Source organism: Mandrillus leucophaeus, unplaced genomic scaffold, assembly GCF_000951045.1.
Source record: "Mandrillus leucophaeus isolate KB7577 unplaced genomic scaffold, Mleu.le_1.0 Scaffold253, whole genome shotgun sequence".
NCBI classification, from domain to species: Eukaryota; Metazoa; Chordata; class Mammalia; order Primates; family Cercopithecidae; genus Mandrillus; species Mandrillus leucophaeus.
The window spans coordinates 50,483-74,310 of NW_012102621.1; the positions used below are offsets into that span (position 1 = coordinate 50,483).

General features: G+C 41.1%; 1 protein-coding gene across 4 annotated transcripts in view; it reads left to right on the forward strand.

Moving 5' to 3' along the window:
• PDXDC1 (pyridoxal-dependent decarboxylase domain containing 1) overlaps positions 1-23,828 on the forward strand; it is a 65,075-nt gene that overhangs the window by 14,696 nt on the left and 26,551 nt on the right. The window contains exons 2-8 of one of the 4 annotated variants that reach the window (XM_011983651.1): positions 8,838-8,911; positions 9,424-9,486; positions 12,830-12,910; positions 15,235-15,381; positions 17,434-17,623; positions 19,809-19,877; positions 20,711-20,789. In XM_011983651.1, the coding sequence (XP_011839041.1) occupies positions 8,838-8,911; positions 9,424-9,486; positions 12,830-12,910; positions 15,235-15,381; positions 17,434-17,623; positions 19,809-19,877; positions 20,711-20,789 (703 nt within the window). Of the gene's footprint in view, positions 1-8,837; positions 8,912-9,420; positions 9,487-12,829; positions 12,911-15,234; positions 15,382-17,433; positions 17,624-19,808; positions 19,878-20,710; positions 20,790-23,828 lie in introns of all 4 variants that reach the window. The other 3 variants (XM_011983652.1, XM_011983654.1, XM_011983655.1) reach the window with 3 other exon arrangements.

Here is a 23,828-nt window from a genome sequence, read left to right on the forward strand (position 1 = left end):
AAAAAAAAAAAGCCTTCTCTTTAAAGGCTTAGCTCTGTATCTCCCAAACAGCAGTTATTCATGTACCATCTGTGAATTTGGCCACATCAGTGTACCACCTATACTATTATTTGCTTAATATTTTCTTTTAAATCTAGTTTACATCAATTTACTCCCCCTTTATGAAAAATTGAGGGGACAGTTTACATACAACAAAAATACCCATTTTAGTTATAGAGTTTGTGTTTTGGAAGTTGTATATAGGGATATTACCACCAGCATGATCAAGATACGAAGCATTGACCTGGTACAGTGGTGCACACCTGTGATTTCAACACTTTGGGAGGCCAAGGCAGGAGGATCACCTGAGCCCAGGAGTCTGAGGGCAGCCAGGGCAACATAGTGAGACCCCCATCTCTATAAAAAATAAAAACTTAGCCAGACTTGGTGGCATACACCTGTAGTCCCAGCTACTTGGGAGGCTGAGGTGAGAGGATCACTTGAGCCCAGGAGGGTGAGGCTGCAGTGAGCCACGATAGGGCTGCTGCACTTGGCCTGGGTGACAGAGCAAGACCCTGTCTCAAAAAACAAATCCCCTACCCACCCACCCGAAAAAAGGTACAGAGCATTTCCATCTCCCTGAAAATGTCCTTTTGCAGTGGATCCCTGCCCTGCTTTCTGTGATTCTCGCCCTCTTTACCCACCCATCGCATCCCTGCACACCCCCCTTTTTTTTTAACTTCAATTTGTGCTCAACTGTAATGTCTCTGTATTCTGAGATTTGAGGTGTGTGTGTGTGTTTTTGTTTTTTCCAAATCACATAAAAGTGTGTGTGTGTGTGTGTGTGTGTGCGTATTTTATTTATTTCTGAGACAGACTCTCATCCTGTCACCCAGGCTGGAGTACAGTGGTGCCATCTCAGTTCACTGCAACCTCTGCCTCCCAAGTTCAAACGATTCTCCTGCCTCAGCCTCCTGAGTAGCTGGGGTTACAGGCACACCACCATGCCCAGCTAATTTTTTGTATCTTTAGTAGAGACAGAGTTTCACCATGTTGGACAGGCTGGTCTCAAACTCATGACCTCGTGATCCGCCCGCCTCTGCCTCCCAAAGTGCTGGGATTACAAGCATGAGCCACTGCTGCCAGCCAAATGTATTATTTTTTAAATTCACACTTTGATAAACTGGTTTAACTGAGGAAAGTGTTGATTAGTGTGTTTTCAAAAGATAATTTCCCCCCCCCCTCCCGAAACAGAGTCTTGCTCTGTCACTTAGGCTGGAGTGCAGTGGTGCGTTCTTGGCTCACTGCAACCTCCGCCTCCTGGGTTCAAGCGATTCTCCTGCCTCGGCTTCCCGAGTACCTGGGATTACAGGTACCTGCCATCGTGCCTGACTAATTTTTGTGTTTTTAGTAGAGATGGTCTCGATCTCCTGACCTCGTGATCTGCCCACCTCGGCCTCCCAAAGTGCTGGGATTACAGGTGTGAGCTACTGCGCCTGGCCTAAGATGAAACAATTTTTAAAGTGACTAGTTCATTAATTCCCAAATCTTAGGCTCTAAAGACTCCTTTTATTTCTACTGTAGCTTCCACTTTTGGAAGATATGATAAACAGGTTTTTTTTTTTTTTTTTTGAGATGGAGCTCCACCTTCCAGGTTCACGCCATTCTCCTGCCTCAGCCTCCCAAGTAGCTGGGACTACAGGCGCCCACCACCATGCCCGGCTAATTTTTTGTATTTCTACAAATAGTAGAAATACAAAAGGTAGAGATAGGGTTTCACTGTGTTAGCCAGGATGGTCTCTATCTCCTGACCTCATGATCCACCCACCACAGCCTCTCAAAGTGCTGGGATTACAGGCGTGAGCCACTGCGCCTGGCCTTGCCAATTTGTAATTTTCTGTTAGCTTTTTTGAAAAATTGAGAGTTGCTCTCTGACCTCCTTAACCATCTTACATTACGTTTGATTCTTGACTTTTCCTCCAGCATTTAAATTGTCAGAACTTTTAAGCAATTTTAACATTACATATGTAATATTTCTTCTGATAGTGAGGGAGTATTTTAATATCCCATACTGTCCGAAAGTGATAAGAATCACCTAGCATAAAAACGATTCTTGGCCAGGCAATGTGGCTCACATTTCTAATCTCAGCACTTTGGGAGGCCAAGGCAGGAGGATTGCTCGTGAAGCGAGGAGTTTGAGATCAGCCTGGGCAACATAGTAAGACCTTGTCTCTCCAAAACATTTTTAAAAATTAGCTAAGTGTGGTGGCATGTGCCTGTAGCCCTGTCTGCTCAGGGGGCTGAGGTTAGAGGATCACTTGAGCCCAGGAATTCAAGGCTGTAGCCAGCTATGATCACGCCACTGTGACAGCCTGGACAATAGAGCGAGGTTGTGTCTCCAAAAAAAAAAAAAAAAAGATTGAAAAAGTGCTCATGAAGGTATGAATAGTAGGGCTTGTTTTATAAAATGATCTACCTATTAAAGTCTCAGTTCTGGCTGGGTGCAGTGGCTCATGCCTGTAATCCCAGCACTTTGGGAGGCCAAGGCGGGCAGATCACCTGAGGTCAGGAGTTCAAAACCAGCATGGCCAACATGGTGAAACCCCGTCTCTACTAAAAATACAAAAAATTAGCTGGGCATGATGGCGGACGCCTGTAATCCCAGCTACTTGGGAGGCTAAGACAGGAGAATCACTTGAACCCAGGAGGTGGAGCTTGCAGTGAGCCGAGATTGAGCCACTGCACTCCAGCCTGGGAGACAGAATGAGACTCCATCTCAGAAAAAAAAAACAGTCTCAGTTCTGTGATAGTGAGCATACAGTTGAATGGTTCTTCTTAGAAAAGGAGAATTAAATCATACCTACCATGCATCTGTGTTAGATAAAATTGTAGCAAAAATATTGAACCCACTTCATTTATGCAATAGAATTAACCATACTCGAAATATCATTTATAAATTTGTAGAGAGGTATAACTGTGTCTAAATTCTCAGCAATTAGCATCTATCAGAAAATGTGCATGTAGATATATCCAGTCTGTAAATGCTTTGTTGCACTTTTTTTGGTTTTGGGATTTTTATTTGAGACAGAGTCTTGCTCTGTTGCTCAGGCTGGAGTGCAGTAGTGTGATCTTGGCTAACTGCAACCTCCGCCTCCTAGGTTCAAGTGATTCTTGTGCCTCAGCCTCCTGAGTAGCTGGGATTACGGGCACACTGCCACGCCCAGCTAATTTTTGTATATTTAGTAGAGATGGGGTTTCACCATTTTGGCGAGGCTGGTCTCAAACTCTTGACATCAGATGATCTGCCCCGCCTTGACCTCCGAAAGTGCTGGTTTTACAGGTATGAGCCACCACGCCTGGCCACCCTTTCACTCTTAAAAATGCTCGGGTTTAAGGGTTGGTGGAAAAAGGGAAAAAAAAAAAATGCCCTGGTCTGGATGATGAGTTTATGGCCATTTAGTTGAGACTGTTGTTAAATAGAAATTTTCCCTGTAAAGAGTCACTTTCTTCCCAGGTGAAACCATTAATCAAACAAGGATAATCTTTAAAATTAAACCTTAGTTCTAAATATGATTTTTGAGTACGAGCTTTTTTAAAGCATTGAGTTACTTCATTGACTTACTTGATAAAATTGAGAAGCAGTATTGCCCAGTGGTTAAGAGCACTGGTCTTAGAATTTTACTTAGTTTTAAACGTACTATGATTTGGGGCTTGTGAGGAAGTAATGTGTGTAGAGGCGTTAATTATTAGCACGATGCCTGGAATGTAGTAAGCAACCCAGTAAATATTAGTAATTATAAGCATCATAAATCTGATTGAATACTTACTCTGACCCTGCACTCAGTGCTAAGGGATTCAGAAGTTATTTGACATTCTTTTCAGGAACCTGACATAGAATAGTGTTTTTCCTTTTTTTGTTTGTTTGTTTTTTGTTTTTGTTTTTTGAGATGGAATTTTGCTGTCGCCCACGCTGGAGTGCAGTGGCATCATCTCTGCTCACTGCAGCCTCCGCCTCCCACGTTCAAGCGATTCTCCTGCCTCAGTCTCTTGAATAGCTGGGATTACAGGCGCCCCCCACCACGCTTGGCAAATATCTGTATTTTTAATAGAGACGGGGTTTTGCCATGTTGGCCAGGCTGGTCTCAAGCACCTGGCCTCAGGTGATCCACCCACCTCGGCCTTCTAAAGTGCTGGGATTACGGATGTGAGCCACTGTGCCCGGCCTGTTTTTTTTTTTTTTCTGCCAACATTATCAGACAGCCTCCTATGTACTAACTAATAGACATCTTTATGCATCTTTATACAATTTAATTCTTCATTTAGGTTTGTGTCTGGCTGTTGCCCTGCTGTTGTTTATTAATGTTGATCATATAGCTATTTTGGCATTGCCCACAGCTATTGAGTATAAGAAATGTGATGAAGAAAGTGGTAACTGCCCTCAGTAGAAGCTTATGAAGATGCTGTTTTTAGTTTTAAGGGATCAGTTAACCTACAACTTTTCATAGAGCATTCCTTGGTTTAGATCTTAATATTATCCTGAAACTGGGTAGTACTTTATATTTTGGATTATCCAATTAATGCAACAAACACATGAGGGTCTACAGCATTGGAGTCATTGTTCATATTTTTTCACCCAAACTTAACTATCAGTGCTGCTTTTCCTACCCATCCACTCCGCCACCGGGCTTACCCCCTGAAGAGCAAGAACTATTATTTTTATTTAATTTTTTGAGACAGTCTTGCTCTGGCGCCCAGGCTGGAATGCAGTGGCGCAATTTCAGGTTACTGCAACCTCTACCTCCTGGGTTCAAGTGATTCTCCTGCTGCAGCCTCCCAAGTACCTAGGACTGCAGGCACACGTGACCGTGCCCAGCTAATTTTTGTATTTTTAGTAGAGACGGGATTTCGCCATGTTGGCCAAGCTGGTCTTGAACTTCTGGGCCTCAGGTGATCCGTCCACTTTGGCTTCCCAACATGCTGGGATTATAGGCGTGAGCCACCACGCCCAGCCAGGAAGAACAATTTAAATGTAAGCCAGTCCGTGCAGTGCTTGTGCACTCCAGAGTCAGAGATTCGCCTGAGGATTATGAATCTGCATTTCTCTCGTGCCTCTCACAGTTTAAACATCTTGTCATTACATGGGATTTTAGTGTTTATAAATGCGTATGCACACAATATGGCTTCTAAACTATTTTGTGTGTGTGTATATATGTATTATATATGTATATAGATATGTGTGTATATGTGTGTGTGTGTGTGTGTGTATTTGTTGTCGAGACAGGTTCTCTGTCGTCCAGGCTGGAGTGCAATAGTGTGATTATGGCTCACCACCAAAGCCTCAACCTCCCAGGCTCACGTGATTGTCCCACCTGAACATCCCAAGTAGTTGGGACTACAAGCACGCACCACCGCGCCTGGTTGACTTTTGTATTTTTTTGCATACATGGGGTTTTGCCCTATTGCCTGAGCTGTATTTTGTCTATTTTTTTTTTTTTTTTTTTAATTGAGACAAGTTCTTGCTCTGTCACCCAGGCTGGAGTGCAGTGGCATGATCTTGTCTCACTGTAGCCTTGACCTCCTGGGCTCAAGCAATCTTCCCGCCTCAGCCTCCTGAGTAACTGAGACCACAGGCATGCACTACCCTGCCTGGCTAACTTTTTGTATTTTTTGTAGAGACGAGGTTTTGCCATGTTGCCGAGGCTGATCTTAAACTCCTGTACTCAACTGATCTTCCTGCCTTGGCCTCCCAAAGTGCTGGGATTACAGGCATGAGCCACCACGCCTGGCATGTTTTATCTATTCTTACTGGAAATATTCGTTATAATTCTATTGAAGGAAATAGCTGTGTTGTGCTTAGAGAACAGTATGTTGATACCCACTCTGGCATGCCTTCCTAAGGGATTTTCAGGGTAATATGACAATCAGAGAATTGAGCCAACTTTAGACCCTTGATCTAAAGAGAAGTCAAAATTAGTAGGAGTCTGAATCCCTGCCTTCAAGAAGCTTGTAATCTAATTGGGGAACACATTTATACTGGAAAGCACATCTGTAAAACAATTCACAGTAAAGGGTGTAAGGAATCTTGAGGATAAATGGCAGTCGCAACAACTGTGCAAGCATTCTGTCCTATTGTCCCCATAAATACAGCCAACGTTGTCAAGCAACAAGTCTAGATTTTTGGTTTACGACAAAAGGCGTCAGTGTCATTAGAGGGTATGTGAAAGAGCAAAAGTGGCTTTATCCATAAAGGTTTCCTGGAATTATTGACTTGTAATTGAATAGGTGCTAGGCGAGAGATAGATAAAAGTCATGAGAATGTTTGAGACAGGACGGTCGTTGGGAGCATGAAGGTGTGAATCAAGCCAAAGTGTTTATCTTTTCATTTGGCCAGATGGTAGGGGACACACGGGAGTGTCACAGGAGTGAGGATCATCAGGAGCATCACCAGCTGACTCAGGGGTGAAGATAAATTCTCTTGACCATCGTCTGTTCCTCATTCTCCTCACTAACTGTCAGCCCTGAGTCCTTTTTCAAGTGCTTTCTGAGCCTTTTCATAGTTAAAGTGGTGAATTTTATTGAAAACACCTGTTTGAAAATTTGTCTATTTTATCTAAAAATTTGGTTGTGGCTAAATGATTACCTTATAAGCCCTTGTGGGAGCCAGTGTGATATAATAGAGGTGAGAAACAGGAGTCAGGGACTCCAGGTTTTGGCCCCTCACTGTCATTTATTAGCTCCATGACCGTAGGCAAGTCACTTAACCTCTCTGCATCTTAGTTTCCTCACCTCCAAAATGTTAGACCAGAATCAGATGTTTTTATGCTATACTTTTTTTTTTTTTTTTTGCAACAGGATTTTACTCTGTTCCAGGAGTGCAGTGGCACTATCATAGCTTACTGTGGCCTCAAACTCTGAGGCTCAAGTGATCCTCCTACCTCTCCTTCCTAAGTAGCTAGGACTGCAGGAGTGCACCACTGCACCCAGCTAATTTATTTATTTGTTTTTTTGGAAAAGTGGGGTCTCACTATGTTGCCCAGGCTGATCTGGAACTCCTGGCCTCACGTGATTGTTCTGCCATGGCCTCCCAAACAATTTTTTTTTCTTTTTGGTGAAACTTTTTACAAATAAAACTTTACTTAAAAGCCTGTTATATAAAACAGAGCTGATCTGCTAGGGAGCTAGAGGCCCCAGCTGCTTACGTAACCTTTCCTTCTCAGAGTTCTCCCAGGGGCCTTAAGGCTCAGGAGAACACAGCTGGAAAATCCCTGGACTAGATCCCTTAGGTCCCTTCTAGAATGGAACAATTTCTGAATCTTATATTGATAAATGGAGTGGAATTTCTTAAAAACAATTTTGAGGAGGCAGTGCAGTTTTAAATACGTACATATTGTATGCCACGCTGTAAGATATTGCTAGATACAGTGAGCAATACGAAAAGATAAACACAGTTCTTCCTTTAAGCGGCACACTTAGAAGAGTAAGAGGGGAACAAAAGAGCTCTAACTTATATATAATATTGTATGTATTATTGTGTATAATATATATAATATAATTTATTATTATAACAACTCATACTACATAGAGATTGAAGTCAACAAGAATTTTCTCCCTAAAAATAACTACAGAGATTAATAGAGAAAGGAAAATGAATGTGTGTGTTTTAATTCTGCAAAAAGGTCGGGCACGGTGGCTCACGCCTGTAATCCCAGCACTTTGGAAGGCCCAGGTGGAAGGATAACTTGAGCTCAGGAGTTTGAGACCAGCCTGGACAGCATAATTAGATCTTGTATCTACAAAAAAATTTTAAAAAGTAGCCAGGCATGGTGGCGAGCACTTGTACTTCCAGGTACTCAGGAGGCTGAGGTGGGAGGATCACTTAATCCCTGGAGGTCAAGGCTGCAGTGAGCCACGATCAAACCACTGTACCCCAGCCTGTGTAACAGAGCGACTGTCTCAAAAATAATAATATTTGTCACAATAGCATGTCTTTGTATCACTGCCACATTGCTTGTCTGAAGTGAAGCTGACTCACTTTGTTATCAGAAGTGATCTCGTTAAAGATCAAGTTGTCCTGCTGCCCTGGAGTGTGGGTCATGCGTTGCCGGTACCCCGGGGCTGTGTACAAAGGCCAGGCTGAGGGGACCTTGTGGTTACCTCCATGGGACTTGTAACTTGTCAAGGGGGAGGGTGGCACCAAGTGTGAAGAAGGGCAGGGTCCTTGGTTTTGGCCTCACGTGGTTCTTCCCAGAATGAATAGTGAAAAAATAATAATTCTGCAGGGAAATTTAAATTATATTTTGTTTACTTTTTGGATGGGAGATAGGTGTACACATGGTACTAAAATTCAAAAGGAACAAAAGGAGGCCAGGTACGGTGGCTCACACCTGCAATCCCAGCACTTTGGGAAGCCGAGGTGGGCAGATCACTTGAGGTCAGGAGTTCGAGACTAGCATGGCCACATGGTGAAACCCCCATCTCTACTGAAAATATGAAAATTAGCTGGGCATGGTGGTGTGTGCCTATAATCCCAGCTACTTGGGAGGCTGAGGCAAGAGAATCACTTGAACCCAGGAGGCAGAGGTTGCAATGAGCAAGATTGTGCCATTGCACTGTAGCCTGGGCGGCAGAGTGAGACTCCATCGCAAAAAGTAAAAATAAAACAGCGACTTTCTGTGGAAAGTGGGGCTGGAGGACTTTTACTTTTTCTGTTATACTTTTGTACTGTTGGAAGTTTTAAAATCATGCATGTATTTTACAGTAAATCCAGAAGAAATGATGCGCTTAATTTTTCTGGGTGAATTGTGTTGTAGAGGTAATAGAGTATTATTAAAATTTCTTTCTTTTTTTTTGTCTCTCAGATAGCAGACCCCACGTTAGCTGAAATGGGAAAAAACTTGAAGGAGGCAATGAAGATGCTGGAGGACAGTCAGAGGTGAGCAGGACAGAGGTGACCCTGTTCAACGAGTTCAGCCTGCTGTGAAGCCAGCAACTCCGGTTTCCTTCTGTTAAAGATGCCTCTTGGCTTCACAGTGTCACACATAGCTTTGGCCGACTTGAAAATTGGTATTTGTCTTGGGTAAAGGGTGCCTTGTAATTAAAGGATTTTGAAATTGAGAGGAAGGGCTTACAATATTTAATTCTATTAAGAGTTTCATTTACTTAATATATTGATTTGACTCTATAAGTACTTATTATATATTCAGGTCATATAGAGCACCAAGTAAACAAGAAGTGGGTGGAACTTTTTTGTTGCATATTCTTGTCTTTTCCAGAAACTCAAATGGTACCTGAAACTGGAGGCAGGAAGATGTGATAAATGTGTTTGAAATCCTGCCTCAGTCACTAGGAGGTTATAGGCAATATGGTCATGTTTGCATGTTCAGGAGTTAGAAATTTGGTATGATGAAATAAATGAACAGCTTTTTCTTTTCTTTAAATTAGAAGAACAGAAGAGGAAAATGGAAAAAAGCTCATATCCGGAGATATTCCAGGCCCACTCCAGGGCAGGTAGGTGGCAATGAGGATCCATACTTTTAGTTAAGGTATAAATTTTTGTTTGTTTTTGAGATGCAGTCTTGCTCTGTAGCCCAGGCTGGGGTGCAGTGGTATGATCTGGGCTCACTGCAACCTCCACCTCCCAGGTTCAAGCAGTTCTTTCTTGTGCCTCAGCCTCCCGAGTAGCTGGGATTACAGGCGTGCACCACCAAACCTGGCTAATTTTTGTATTTTCAGTAGAGATGGGATTTCGCCATGTTGGCCAGGCTGGTTTCTAATTCCTGGCCTTGACCTCAGGTGATCCACCCACCTTGGCCTCCCAAAGTGCTGAGATTACAGGTGTTGAGCCACTGTGCCTGGCCTACAGTTTTCTTAAACCAGTATCTTACCATCATTGAGTTACGGTTTTAGTTTTAATGAACACGTAGCAAATTTAAATAGACTTATATGCAGTATAACATTAGAAAATTGAAGTGCCATTGGCTAGTTGGTGATACTGCTATACCTACTGGCTTCTCTCCCTCTCCCTCTCCCATTTGGAATTTAATAGAGGCTGAGTACAGTGGGCCACACCTGTAATCCCAGCACTTCGGGAGGCTAAGGAGGGAGGATCACTTGAGCCTAGGAGTTCAAGGTTACAGTGATCTGTGATTGTACCACTGCACTCCAGCCTGAGTGATACAGACACTCTCTAATTTTGAGATGGAGTCTCACTCTGTTGCAAGTCTGGAGTGCAGTGGCATGATCTCAGCTCACTGCAACCTCTGCCTGCCGGATTCAAGCAATTCTCTTCCCTCAGCCTCCCGAGTGGCTGGGATTACAGGCGTGCGCCACCACTCCCAGCTAATTTTTTTATTTTTAGTAGAGACAGGATGTCACTGTTTTGGCCAGGATGATCTCTATCTCCTGACCGTAGGTGATCCGCCTGCCTTAGCCTCCCAATGTGCTGGGACTACAGGTATGAGCCACTGCACCCGGCCAAAAATTTTTTTAAAACCAACAATTTAATACAACCTCATGACTCAAAGTGATGCATGGAGCTAGGCACCATGGTGCACACCTGTAGTCCCAGCTGCTTGGGAGCCTGAGGCAGGAGGATCGCTTGATTCAAGGAGTTCAAGGCCACCCTGAGCAACATGGCGGGACCCTGTCAAATCAAAGTGATATACAAATTCGCCATTATAACTGGGGTATCATACTTAGGTCACTGTTGAAACCTGTAATGTATTTGGTGGACTGAGTTTTATTCTAAGAGGTATTTTAATTTGATAAGATTTATTGTTTTCATAATGTAAATGAAAGGAAAATGTCAAATTTAATTACTTATTTTTTGGCAACTGAAACAAATCTGTCACATCTTCATGGTTTGAGTAGCAGGAAAAGTAGCAAAAAAGTAAATAGCTGACTAAAAGTTTCCCAAGACGTTAGCAGTTAATCTGGAATTAGTGTCCCAGCCCTGCTTCCCTGAGACAAACTTATTTTTTTTCCTATTATAACCAAGAAACTGCACATAAGTAAACAGTACAACTCCTTTAAATATCCTTTGACCTGAATATAAATGGAACCAGGTTGCAAAAGAAACATACAGAGGAAGGATCACAGTGTGTCAATAACACGCCAAGATACTAATACTTTTAAAAGTCACTCCTATTCGTAGCATGAATAATGCTGATGTGAAGCTAGGTGTGAAGTGCTTTCTCAGCTCAGAACAGGAGGCAGGTCCTATAAAATCTCCTCATTGTGGGCCTACTGATGGAAACCAAAGGCTATAAGGTGTAGTCTCCTGATTCTATGGAAGTTTTCCCAGGAGAGATACTCCCAGCAGCATCTGTAATTCTCAGAATGACAGCGACTTAAGCCACTGACTAGGAGGATTCACACTTAGGAATGCTGCTACCCAGCATTGAAGACTCGTAGCGTGCCAGGCATAGCTAAGCGCTGTTCCCTCACTGTCTGAAGCCTCCCAAATCCATCACATCCGGCTCGGCGAGTTGGAATAGCTTGCTCAAGGTCATGTGGCAGGCAGCCAAATGTGCCTCAGGGGCCCCTGCCTGCCCTAATCTCTACAGTGTCTAAGGCCCAGAGCCCCTCCCCACTTGAAGGGCAGCACCTTGGGGACAATTGGTTTGGGTACATTGTTTTGATGGCACTTCCTTTTTTGAAAGAGGAAACATCTTTTTAGTCTATTCTTATTGACAGAGGAATAGCTTTACGTTATTCTTGTTGCAACTTGCCTTGCCATTGCTTGCTACTTTAGCCATTTGAATTCTTTTCATAACCTTCCATCTCCTCATGTAATGAGCATTTCATAGCAACATATCTTGGATAGAAGTAAAATGTTTTTACACTCTAAGCAGATCTCAAGTTTCCCAGCTTGGGGAAGAGCTGGTAATAAATGAAGCTTGCATAAAGGCTGTTAGTCCAAACAGAGAAGAGCCCTAAAGAGGAAAATTAGATATATCAGTGGCAATGGAGTATTCTGTGACTGTCTAGCATTATAATATACTAAGGATGGTTATACATTTGTTATATTTTATATATTTTATATTTTATATAACATACTTATATAAGTATATATTATAAGGACTTTTGGCTCTTACTACATGCTTATTAAATATTCTCTGTCTTGTATTCCAAGATTCAAATGAAATGTGTAGAAATGTTGCTAGAGCAAGACTGGTGGCTGGGCAAGGTGGCTCAGGCCTGTAATCCCAGCACTTTTGGAGGCTGAGGCAGGAGGATTGCTTGAGCTCAGTGGTTTGAGACCAGCCTGGGCAACATGGCAAAACCCTGTCTCTGCCGAAAATACAAAAACAGCTGGGCATGATGGCTCACGCCTGTAATCCCAACACTTTGGGAGGCCGAGGAGGGTGGAACACTTGAAGCCAGGAGTTGAAGACCAGTCTGGCCAACATGGTGAAACCCCGTCTCTACTAAAAATACAAAAATTAGCCGGGTGTGGTGGCACATACCTGTAATCTCAGCTACTCAGGAGGCTGACCCGGGAGGTGGAAGTTGCAGTAAGCCCAGATCATGCCATTTCCCTCTAGCTTGGGTGACAAAGTGAGACCCAGTCTCAAAAAAATAAATAAAAATGAAAAGACTGGTGATATTTATTAAAACGAAACTCTCATTTAGGTAGAAGATTAACCACAAGTCAGTTTATATCAGAATTCAGTTTATAATTTGAGCTTTGTTTTTTAAAAAGCATAAACTATATACCACATTCTTTCTCTTATAGTTACTTAAGAAAAAAAAAAAAACCCTTTACACTAATTGCATGAGGGAAGCAGCGGGAGAGTGGTGGGGGATGTGTGCTGTTCCCATCAGCCCATCAACTCTTCTTATTCTGCAGTGGACAAGATATGGTGAGCATCCTCCAGTTAGTTCAGAATCTGATGCATGGAGATGAAGATGAGGAGCCCCAGAGCCCCAGGTAATGAACCTGGCAGCTTCTCTTCTCGAGTGTATGTTCTTGATTTCAGTAGTGATTGTACTCTGACAAGTTGCTCCAATAAGGAGCTATATTTCATCGAGTTACATATGATATTAAAATAATCCTTTTTCTTTTCAGAAAGACATTTATATGTCATATATATTTTGTGAAATGAATGCATTTATTGAAATTAGATCCCGTAGTTTTTATGATATCATGCCTTAGAGAGGCGCTGACTAGAAGGACTGAAGAGTGAGTGTTGCATGTCTTTCTGCTGCTGTGCTTCTGCTTCCTAAGAATTGCCGCACCCGTATTAGTCATTTAGTTAGTTTTCTCTTTAATTATTTTAAATTTAATGTTTTGAAATAAGTAAAATTGTTCTCTTGGTTCAAAATTCAGATAATAAAAAACGATATACAAAGGGAATTTTCCTTCCTACCTCTATCTCCCTACCGTGTTTTCTTCTCTAGAGACAGACATTACCAGTTTCTTGTGTATTCTTCCAGAGAGATTGTATATGTATTATACACAAGCAAAATGTCCATGCCTACCCTAATACATAATTACTGCGCACATGTTCTGCACCTTGCATTTTTTCACTTAGTCTTGGAGCTCACTGCATATTAATGCACAGGAGCTTTCTCCTTTGTCAGAGCTATGTATTTTACTGTGAACAGATGAACCGTATTTTATTTTATTGGTCCCCTGTCATGTTGCACTGTTACAAACATTGCTGCAGCAAACAACTTTCGACATGTGTCACTTCTTATAGCAGCAAGTGTCTGGAGGACAAAGTCCTGAAAATGGGGTTGCTGTCTCAGACAGTGTGTGCTGTTGTAATTTTGATAGATCCTGCCAAATTTCCCTCCGTGGAGTTGTGACATTTAGCAGTCCCTCCAGCAATGTATGAGAGTACTTTATTTCCACACTTTCACCTGCAAAGGCATTATCAGACTGAAGGATCGTTGATAAGTGATATTCTGATGAGAAATCCGATAAGTGAGAAATGGTATTTCAGCATTATTTGAATTTGCGGGTTTTTTTTATTATGAACCAAGTGAACCAAGTGAAGTGTCTTTTTGTATGTTTTAAGACCCATTTATATTTCTAGGAACTGTCTGTTGCCCATGATCCTAGGTTGTCTTTTTCTTATTATTTACAGTGAACAATTGTGAACTTATTCCTTCTTTTTTACAGTTATTCTTTATAAGGGAAATTAGTTTCAATTATATATAAAACATTTTACATAATCAATTTTCATTGTATATAAAATAATGCCTAGTCCCCCATGAATTTGCTATATTATTGCAATAAATCCTATTTGATGTAGAGACTTGGGAATTAATTCTTTTTTTTTTTTTTTGAGATGGATTCTTACTCTGTCACCCAGGCTGGAGTACAGTGATGCCATTTTGGCTCACTTCAACCTCTGCCTCCCGGGTTCACTCCATTTTCCTGCCTCAGCCTCCCTAGTAGCTGTTACAGGTGCCCACCACCATACCCGGCTAATTTTTTTGTATTTTTAGTAGAGATGGGGTTTCACTGTGTTAGCCAGGATGGTCTCGATCTCCTGACCTCATGATCCGCCTGCCTCAGCCTCCCAAAGTGCTGGGATTACAGGCATGAGCCACCGTGCCTGGCCAGGATTTCATTCTTTAAAAAATGCTTTCAGCTCATTTTACCTTAGCTCTACCCTCCATAATTCTTAAGGCTGGTATTTAATTTTTAAAATATTTTAATAGGAAATTATTTTAAAACAGTTTGTAGGTACTCAATTTAAAAAGGGATATTTACCTCCCGGAACTCAAATTATAAAAATATTTTTTGGCCAGGTGCAGTGGTTCATGCCTGTAATCCCAGCACTTTGGGGGGCCAAGGCAGGTGGATCACTTGAAGTCAGGAGTTCAAGAGCAGCCTAGCCAACATGTCAAACCCCATCTCTACTAAAAATACAAAAAATTAGCCGGGCTTAGTTAGTGTGGGTGCCTGTAATTCCAGCTACTCGGGAGGCTGAGACCAGAGAATCACGTGAACCCAGGAGGTGGAGGTTGTAGTGAGCCAAGATCGCACCACTGCACCCCAGCCTGAGCATCAAGAGGGAGACTCCATCTCAGAAAAAAAATATATATATATATTTTTCTCCATCTCAAAAAAGAGAAAATTCTCACCAGACTATCAATACTGTATATGCATTGAATTTTCATTTGCTTTCTGGGCCATTAAGTAGATTTCACGTCTGACAGATATTTCTGTGGAATTCTGTGTCTCTAAGTTCTATGTCCTTTTTTATGGTTTGACTCTAATACTTTGACTTTGCTTAATAGAATCCAAAATATTGGAGAACAAGGTCATATGGCTTTGCTGGGACATAGTCTGGGAGCTTATATTTCAACGCTGGACAAAGAGAAACTGAGAAAACTTACAACTAGGATACTTTCAGATACCACCTTGTGGCTATGCAGAATTTTCAGGTAAAGACATTGATGAGTTTCCAGTGAAGACTTTTATGAGTCGGGTATAGTCGGAAAGATCTTTTTTCTGGAGCTGTACTACTTGGGTTCAGATTTCCTCCTTCTTGGAAGGAGTGTTTAACCTCTCAATGCCTGTGTCATCGTCTGTTAGATGGGGATAGTATTAATACCTATTTCATAGAAGTGTTGTGAGGATTAAATGAGCTAATAGACTAACACATGCGAAGGGTGGAGAATAGAAGCACATATGTGTTTGATAGGGTGAGCAGTTATTTATTTGTGGGGTATCTAATTGGCACATGTCAGTAGAAGATAGAGCAATGATCTAGATTCAAATACCGTTGTCCCTTATCCTTGGGTGTCCTTGGGGGATTGGTTCTGGACCTCCCATCGTCACCCCATGGATAAAAAAATTCAGGGATGCTCAAATCCCTTATGTAAAATAGCACAGTATTTGCATATAATTTAGGCACATCTTCGCATATACTTTAATCTCTTGATTACACATAATACCTAATATGATGTAAATGCTGTGTAAACAGTTGTTACACTGAATTGTTTAGGGAATAATGACAAGGAAAAAAGTCTAGATATTCAGTACAGATGCACCCATCTTTTTAAATTTCTGAAGATTTTTTACTCATGGTTGGTTGAATCCACAGATGCAGAACCCACAGGTTCGGAGGGCCAGCTGTGCTTTGAAAATATTAGCTTGTGTTTTATTAGAAAGAAAAAACTCTTAAGGCCAGGTGCAGTGGCTCATGCCTGTAATCCCAGCACTTTGGGAGGCTGAGGTGGGCGGATCACAAGGTGAGGAAATCGAGACCATTCTGGCTAACACGGCGAAACCCCGTCTCTAATAAAAATACAAAAAAATTAGCCGGGCTTGGTAGTGGACGCCTGTAGTCCCAGCTACTCGGGAGGCTGAGGCACTGCACTCCGGCCTGGGTGACAGAGTGAGACTCCGTCTCAAAAAAAAAAAAAAAAAAAGAAAACTCTCTCATAAGGAAGATGAATATGTGCTATGAAATTGAAATTCGTTTTATTCTGTGATAATCCTAGCAATATTAAGGAATTACAACAGATGAGCATTCAGTAGGAGACATAGGACTAGTGGTATTGGGTTTATGCTGTTACTTTTATGGAGAAGGAATATTTGCCTAACTGGAGACATTTAACTTGAGAGATCCTCACTTTCAGTGTTGGGAAAGAACTTGGCCAAGCAGGAGTATAAGTTTCCCCAACTTTATCAAAGGAGCAGTGTTCTGTTGTTCTAGTAAAAATCTAATGCCTGTAGTTGAAATTGTCCCTCCTCCTCTAGGAGATGGAGCTTCAGCAGATTATAGTAACACCAAAAGTTAGCCTGGCTAGCTTTTTTTTTTGAGACGGAATCTCGCTCTGTCACCCAGGCTGGAGTGCAATGGCGCAATCTTGGCTCACTGCACCTTCCACCTCCCAGGTTCAAGCAATTCTCCTGCCTCAGTCTACTGAGTAGCTGGGACTACAGGCACTCCACCACAGCTGGCAATTCGTAGAGACGGGGTTTCACCATGTTGGCCAGGCTAGTCTCGAACTCCTGACGTCAGGTGATCTGCCTGCCTTGGCCTCCCAAAGTGCTGAGATTACAGGTGTGAGCCACCACACCCAGCCTCTGACTAGCATTTTTGACAGTTTTATTTACTTTGGATGTTTTAGGGCTGAAACTCTGCTATGAACTATGCCTGTGTTATCCAGTGCTGGCTTTAGTTCATAATAAACCAGAACCATGATCTTCAGGCTTCTTATATCTGGGAACTCCTGGTCTCTACTTGTTTTTGGTTTCTGCTCTTTATGGAATTGGGTATGGATGGAGGGTTATTGTCTCGCTGCTTGGTAACCCTAGCTGTAATGAGGTGTCAGCCATCTATGAGGATTTTTCGCATTCCTGTCCTCTCTGCCTAATATAAGTGACAATTCCTAGCTTGAGAAAAGAATTGTCTCCATGATTATTAAGGTTGACTTACACAATCCTTAACTAGAAATAAGAGCATATTCATATGTATCTCTTAACAGATATGAAAATGGCTGTGCTTATTTCCATGAAGAGGAAAGAGAAGGACTTGCAAAGATATGTAGGCTTGCCATTCATTCTCGATATGAAGACTTCGTAGTGGATGGCTTCAATGTGTTATATAACAAGAAGCCTGTCATATATCTTAGTGCTGCTGCTAGACCTGGCCTGGGCCAATACCTTTGTAATCAGGTAATGTGTTATCAGGTGGCTATTTTAAAGAAATAAAGTCTTCTTTTGCCCTGAAAGTTTTAAAGTTGACCCATTTCTCTAGTTGCTGTTCTTATTGAGTTAAAAGAAAGATGGTCTTATATGCTTTTGTCATATTTGTAAAAATTACTGAATTTAGAACTAAAGAACATGTGGTAGATTACCCAAGGGCAACCACAGTCAACATTTTCTCCTTCTTCCCAGACTTTAGTCGAAGGGGGTGTGTTTGTGTTTATATGGTTGTATCTGGCTCTTTTCACTTACTGTTAAAACAAGAATATATCATTTTAATAATAATTTTTCAAAGTATAGTTTATTTTTAATGCCTTTATGGTATTTCTTCAAGTGAATATATAGTAATTAACTGTTGCTTTTTTGGAAAATAGTGTTTGCATTCTCTTGCTTTCTGTGACCATTTTCAGGTAATGCTCTTTGTGTAGTGCTGTTAGGGACTTCTCTGTGCATAAAGCTCTTTCTGTATTTTATTTAGGGTTATGGTCCTCAGATGGATTTTCAGAGTCAGTCTAGAATTGCTGGATCAAAGGGCATGACTGTTTTTGTTTTTGTTTTTTGTTTTTTGTTTTTTTGAGACGGAGTCTCGCTCTGTTACCTAGGCTGGAGTGCAGTGATGCAGTCATGGCTCATTGCAAGCTCCGCCTCCTGGGTTCACGTCATTCTCCTGCCTCAACCTCCCAAGTAGCTGGGACTACAAGCGCCTGCCACCACGTCCAGCTAATTTTTTTGTATTTTTTTAGTAGAGACAGGATTTTACTGTGTTAGCCAGGATGGTCTCGATCTCCTGACCTTGTGATCTGCCCACCTCAGCCTCCCAAAATGCTGGGATTACAGGCATGAGCCACCGCACCTGGCTGAGCATGACTATATTTAAAGTTCATGGTGCTTCTAGCCCAACTGGGGGGACTACATCGAGATAAGACGCTGTTAACCTTCTTTACCAAGAACGTTTGAAAGCAAAACCCATAGGGTTGGAGTGTTCCTCTTTTGTAAGCTGTAGGAGTCCCAGGGGTAGGTTTGGAGGCACTCAGTGATTTTTAAATTGATTCTGAGCTGTGATCACTGGTGGCAAGAAATTATGTCCTCTTCTTGAGGGTGTACAAAATGGGGAGTTTAATAATAATCCTCTGAAATGTGAAAGGAATTACTTAGTGTCTACTGCAAGCCAGGCTCTTGGGGACACAAGGCTGTTTGGGGTCAACAGTCTGACCTTCAAAAGATGTGTGAGAGTGTTCTGTTGAGAACTGCAGCTGGCAGAGCAGCATACGTAACATGGTTATGTTCATGTTTTTTAAAGTGTGTGTATCCTTTATACCTGTGTTTTTGTACCTAGAAAAAGACATAATTTTATACCTAGAAAATATCTGAAAGGTTATGTATTAAACTGTTAACGGGTGGATTGCTGGCTTATGGGGTAGGAGGCTAGGCATTTTCACTTTTAATACCTGTATTTTTTTGATGATTTATTTTACTTGGGTGTCACATTCATAATTTTTAATCCTTTAAGGAGAAAAATGTGCTTATTAAATTTTTGGTCTCTGAAAGCTACCAAGTCTTAGTCATACAGAACAATATGTTGCAACTGTTTACAATTCCTAAAACTGTAAACTCCTCAAGGACTTGGAAGCTAAACATTAAGAATATAAAATTAAGTTGACAATCACTGTGTCTATGCATAACACTGACTTCACTTCTCTTGAGAAATGTGCATCTGCTAATCCATATTTATTACTTTTTGGGTGTGGGTGGACCCAAAAATAAGATACTGTTCGTTGAATGCCTTCAGCGGGTGTTATTTACCAGTAATGCTTGGAGAAAGAATCCAAAATTACCCCCACGAAAATGCTCACGACCCAGTTGTTTCCGTGTTTGCCAAAGTGTTTCTGGTATATTCTAGAATATACCAAAGATAGTAACTTGACTCATTTAGAAAATTTTACATTGTATCCTCTTATAAGGCACTTGGAAATTCACCTTTTGTTTTTGGCTTGGCTTTCTAAATGTACTTTTACATTGATTTATAATGTTAAGAGTTCCTAAGGAGAGAGATTTCTTAGAATAATCATGGCTTGTCTTAGAGCCACAGCCTTTCACAATCTGAAGTGAATGGTGCAGAGAGCTTTCTTGTTAAGTCATGTGTTTCTTCCTGCAGCTCGGCTTGCCCTTCCCCTGCTTGTGCCGTGTACCCTGTAACACTATGTTTGGATCCCAGCATCAGATGGTGAGTTTTACTTCTGGTTTGTAAAATCATGTGGGATTGTGTTTTGAAACTGCCTTTCAAATGAAGTTCTGTTTGCTGGCCTCCAGATAATTAGTAGCTTACTCATGTATTGCTTGGATCCTTGCTTTATGTAATATATGCATCTGTTAATATGTGAATGTCCATGAAGGTTGGTTCGTATATAGGTCAGGAGCACCTGGCTTTTAAGGAGTCTTGTAATTACTGTATCACCTGCTTTAAGTAGAAACGTAGCAGCTCAATTAAGCACCAGAAATTTCTTCTAAAGCTCGTACTTTTAATGAGTTAGCACTGTTGCCTGGATTTATGAATGGGCAGATTTTGAAAATGAGGTTCTTCATTGTCATCGTGGAATTGAGTTCTGCTTATTTTCAGACATGCAGGTGATAAATCTCTCCTTAATGATTCCGAAAGGAAAATGAAGGGATGGATTTTAGAGTTTTGTATTTCTTTTGTCAAGGTAGTTTTATTTTCTAGTTCAGGTATGTCAATGAGTAATAGTAGAGATACATTCTTGGCTGTTACAGGGGAGTTGAGAGAACATTTCATTTAAATGTAAATGTTTAAAACCAAAGAAATGTTCCTGCATATGTACAGTTTTTACCTTTAATCTTGTTTAACTGATTTTTCTAGTCTTCAAGGAAAACTATTTGATTTTCACATCTATGATGAGAGAAAACAGAAAAATTGTCAAGAGTAAGAATTGATTTGACATTATTTTTGAGAGTTACCTGCTTCTTTTGTAAGTCATAATTTTTCATTTTATAGCTTTTATACCGGGCGCCTCATTTTTTAATGGTTTGTTTTGGTTCCAGGATGTTGCCTTCCTGGAGAAAATGATTAAAGATGACATAGAGCGAGGAAGACTGCCCCTGTTGCTTGTCGCAAATGCAGGTAGGTAGCATGATGCTGAATCTACCATTTTGAATATACAGAAGTGAGACTAAGTCCTCAGCCTATAAAAGATAAAGTCTTAAGAAATGTGTGTGTGCCGCATGTTTAAGATAGTCCGTATCCACATTGTAGCAAAAACTGTAAGAGTGAAGTTGGCTCGTTAGATTTTCTTTAATCGTTGGTTTGTTTTGGAAGTTATTTTATGTGTGTGTATACCTTTCCATTTAGATTGTAAATGCTTCTCTATCTTCTCCTTCATGTACTTCCTTTCTCTGCTCTAAACTGAATTTTATTTTATTTTTTTGAGACAGTCTCACTCTGTTGCCCAGGCTGGAGTACAGTGGCAGAATCTCACCTCACTGCAATCTCTGCCTCCCAGGTTCAAGTGTTTCTCCTGCCTCAACCTCCTGAGTTGCTGGGATTACAGGTGCGTGGTACCACATCTGGCTAATTTCTTGTATTTTTAGTAGAGACAGGGTTTCACTATGTTGGCCAGGCTGGTCTCGAACTCCTGACCTCAGGTGATCCGCCTACCTCAGCCTCCCAAATTGCTGGGATTACAGGCATGAGCCACTGTGCCTGGCCTGAATTTTTAAATGACACATTTAAGCCAGGTGTGGTGGGACGTGCCTATAGTCCCCCTACTCAGGAGACAAGCAAGATGTTGGCTTAAGCCCAGAAATTCAATACCAGCCTGGGTAACACAGCAAGACTCCATCTCAATAAATAAATAAAAATAATTGTACTGACATTGTAAGATTGTTGTAAAAATTAAACAAGAAAATATATTAAATGTCACACTTAAATATCTACCTTATAGGCGGCAGAGCAACTACCACTTTCTGCTCCATTTATCATATTCAGCATCATACTTGAAATCTAAGACAGTGCAATAAGGTAAAAAAAAATAACTGACATATAGATTAGAAAGGAAGAAGTAAAACTTGGTTTGCAGGCATGATTGTATAGATAGAAAGCTAAAGAAAAACTACTGGAACTAATTATCAAATCTAAACCATTTTCTGGATTTTTATATACTAGCAAAGAACAATTGGAAATTGAATTTTAAATGTCATTTATAGTAGGATCAAAAAACATGAAAAATTTATGGATAAATTTAACAAAATATATGCAAGATCTATACGTTGAAAACTAAGAATGTTACTGAGAGAAATTCAAGAAGACCCAAAAACGATATGCCATACACATGGGTTGGAAGACTAAGTATTAGGTCAGTTCTTCCCAAACTAATCTATAGATTCAACGCAGTCCCTCTTAAAATCTCAACAGGCTGCAATTTCTTATAGAAATTGATGAGCGAATTCTAAAGTTTATATAGAAATACAAGAGATCTAGGAATTAGCCCAAAGAATTTTGAAAAAGAACAAAATTGGAAGACTGATCTTGTCATACTTCAAGACTTCCTATAAAGCTACAAGTAAGACTGTGTGAGATTGGCCAAGGAAAATAGAGAATTCAGAAATAGACTCATGTGACATATATGGTCACTTCAGGTTTTTACAGATGCCCAGGTAATTCAAGGGAGAAAGGACAATCTTTCTCCATCAGTGGTCTTAGAGCTTGAATATCCACATGGAAAACAACTGAATCTTAACCCTTATCTTATTCTCTGTATATATAAATATTAACCCCTATAAATGGTGCATCCACCTAAGCATAGACCTAAGACAATAAAATGTCTTGAAGAAAATACAGGAGATCTTTGTGACCTTAGGTTACATTTCTTAGAACATAGAATATGTGAACCATAAATTGTACTTTATCAAAAATTAAAAGCATTCACTGTTTGAAAGCCCCTAGTAAGATGAAAGGTAAGTTATAGACTGGGAGAAATATTTGCAAAACATTTTTTCTTATTTTTCTTTTTTTTTTTTGTCTTTTTTATTTTATTTTTTTTTGAGATGGAGTTTTGCTCTGCTGCCCAGGCTGGGGTGCAGTGGTACAGCCTTGGCTCACTGCAACCTCCACCTCCCGGGTTCAAGTGATTCACCTGCCTCAGCCTCCCGAGTACCTGGGATTACAGGCGCACGCCACCACGCCTGTAAAATACAAAATATTTTTGTATTTTTAGTGGAGATGGGATTTCGCCATGTTGGCCAGGCTGTTCTCAAACTCCTGACCTCAGGTGATGCACCTGCCTTGGCCTCCCAAAGTGATGGGATTACAGGCGTGAGCCACCACACCCAGCTAACCACTGTCCCAGGCCTGTCTTCTCTTAAAATTTCTTTTTCATTCTTTTCCCGAGAAGCTACAAAACATTTGTTTGACAAAGAAGTTGTATCCAAAATATATAAAGAACTGTTACAACTCAATAAGGAGGCTAGCAATACAATTTTTTTTTTTTTTTTTTTTGAGATGGAGTCTCATTCTGTTTCCCAGACTGGAGTGCAGTGGTGCAATCTTGGCTCACTGCAACCTCCACCTCCCGGGTTCCAGCGATTCTTCTGCTTTAGCCTCCCAAGTAGCTGGGATTACAGGCATACGCCACCACACCTAGCTAATTTTTTTTGTATTTTTAGTGGAGATGGGGTTTCACTGTGTTGGCCAGGCTGGTCTTGAACTCCTGACCTCAGGTGATCCACCTGCCTTGGCCTCCCAAAGTGCCAGGATTGCAGGTGTGAGCCACTGTGCCTGGCCTACAGTACAATTTTTTCAGTGAACAGAAGATTTGAGCACATACTTCATCAAAGAAAATGAAAATGTATAGCACTTGAAAAGATGTTTAACATCATTAGTCATTAGTGAAATGCAAATTAAGATCACCATGAGCCATTACTACATATCTGTTAGAATGGAGAAATTACAGGTGGCTCACGCTTGTAATCCCAACACTTTGGGAGGTTGAGACAGCAAGATCGCTTGCCCTCAGGTGTTAGAGACCAGCCTGGGCAACATGGCGAAACCCCTAGGAAATTTCTACAAAAAATACTAAACAGTAGCCAGGTGTGGTAGTGTGCACCTGTAGTCCCAGCTACTCGAGAGGCTGCGGTGGGATATTGGCTTAAGCCCAGGAGAGAG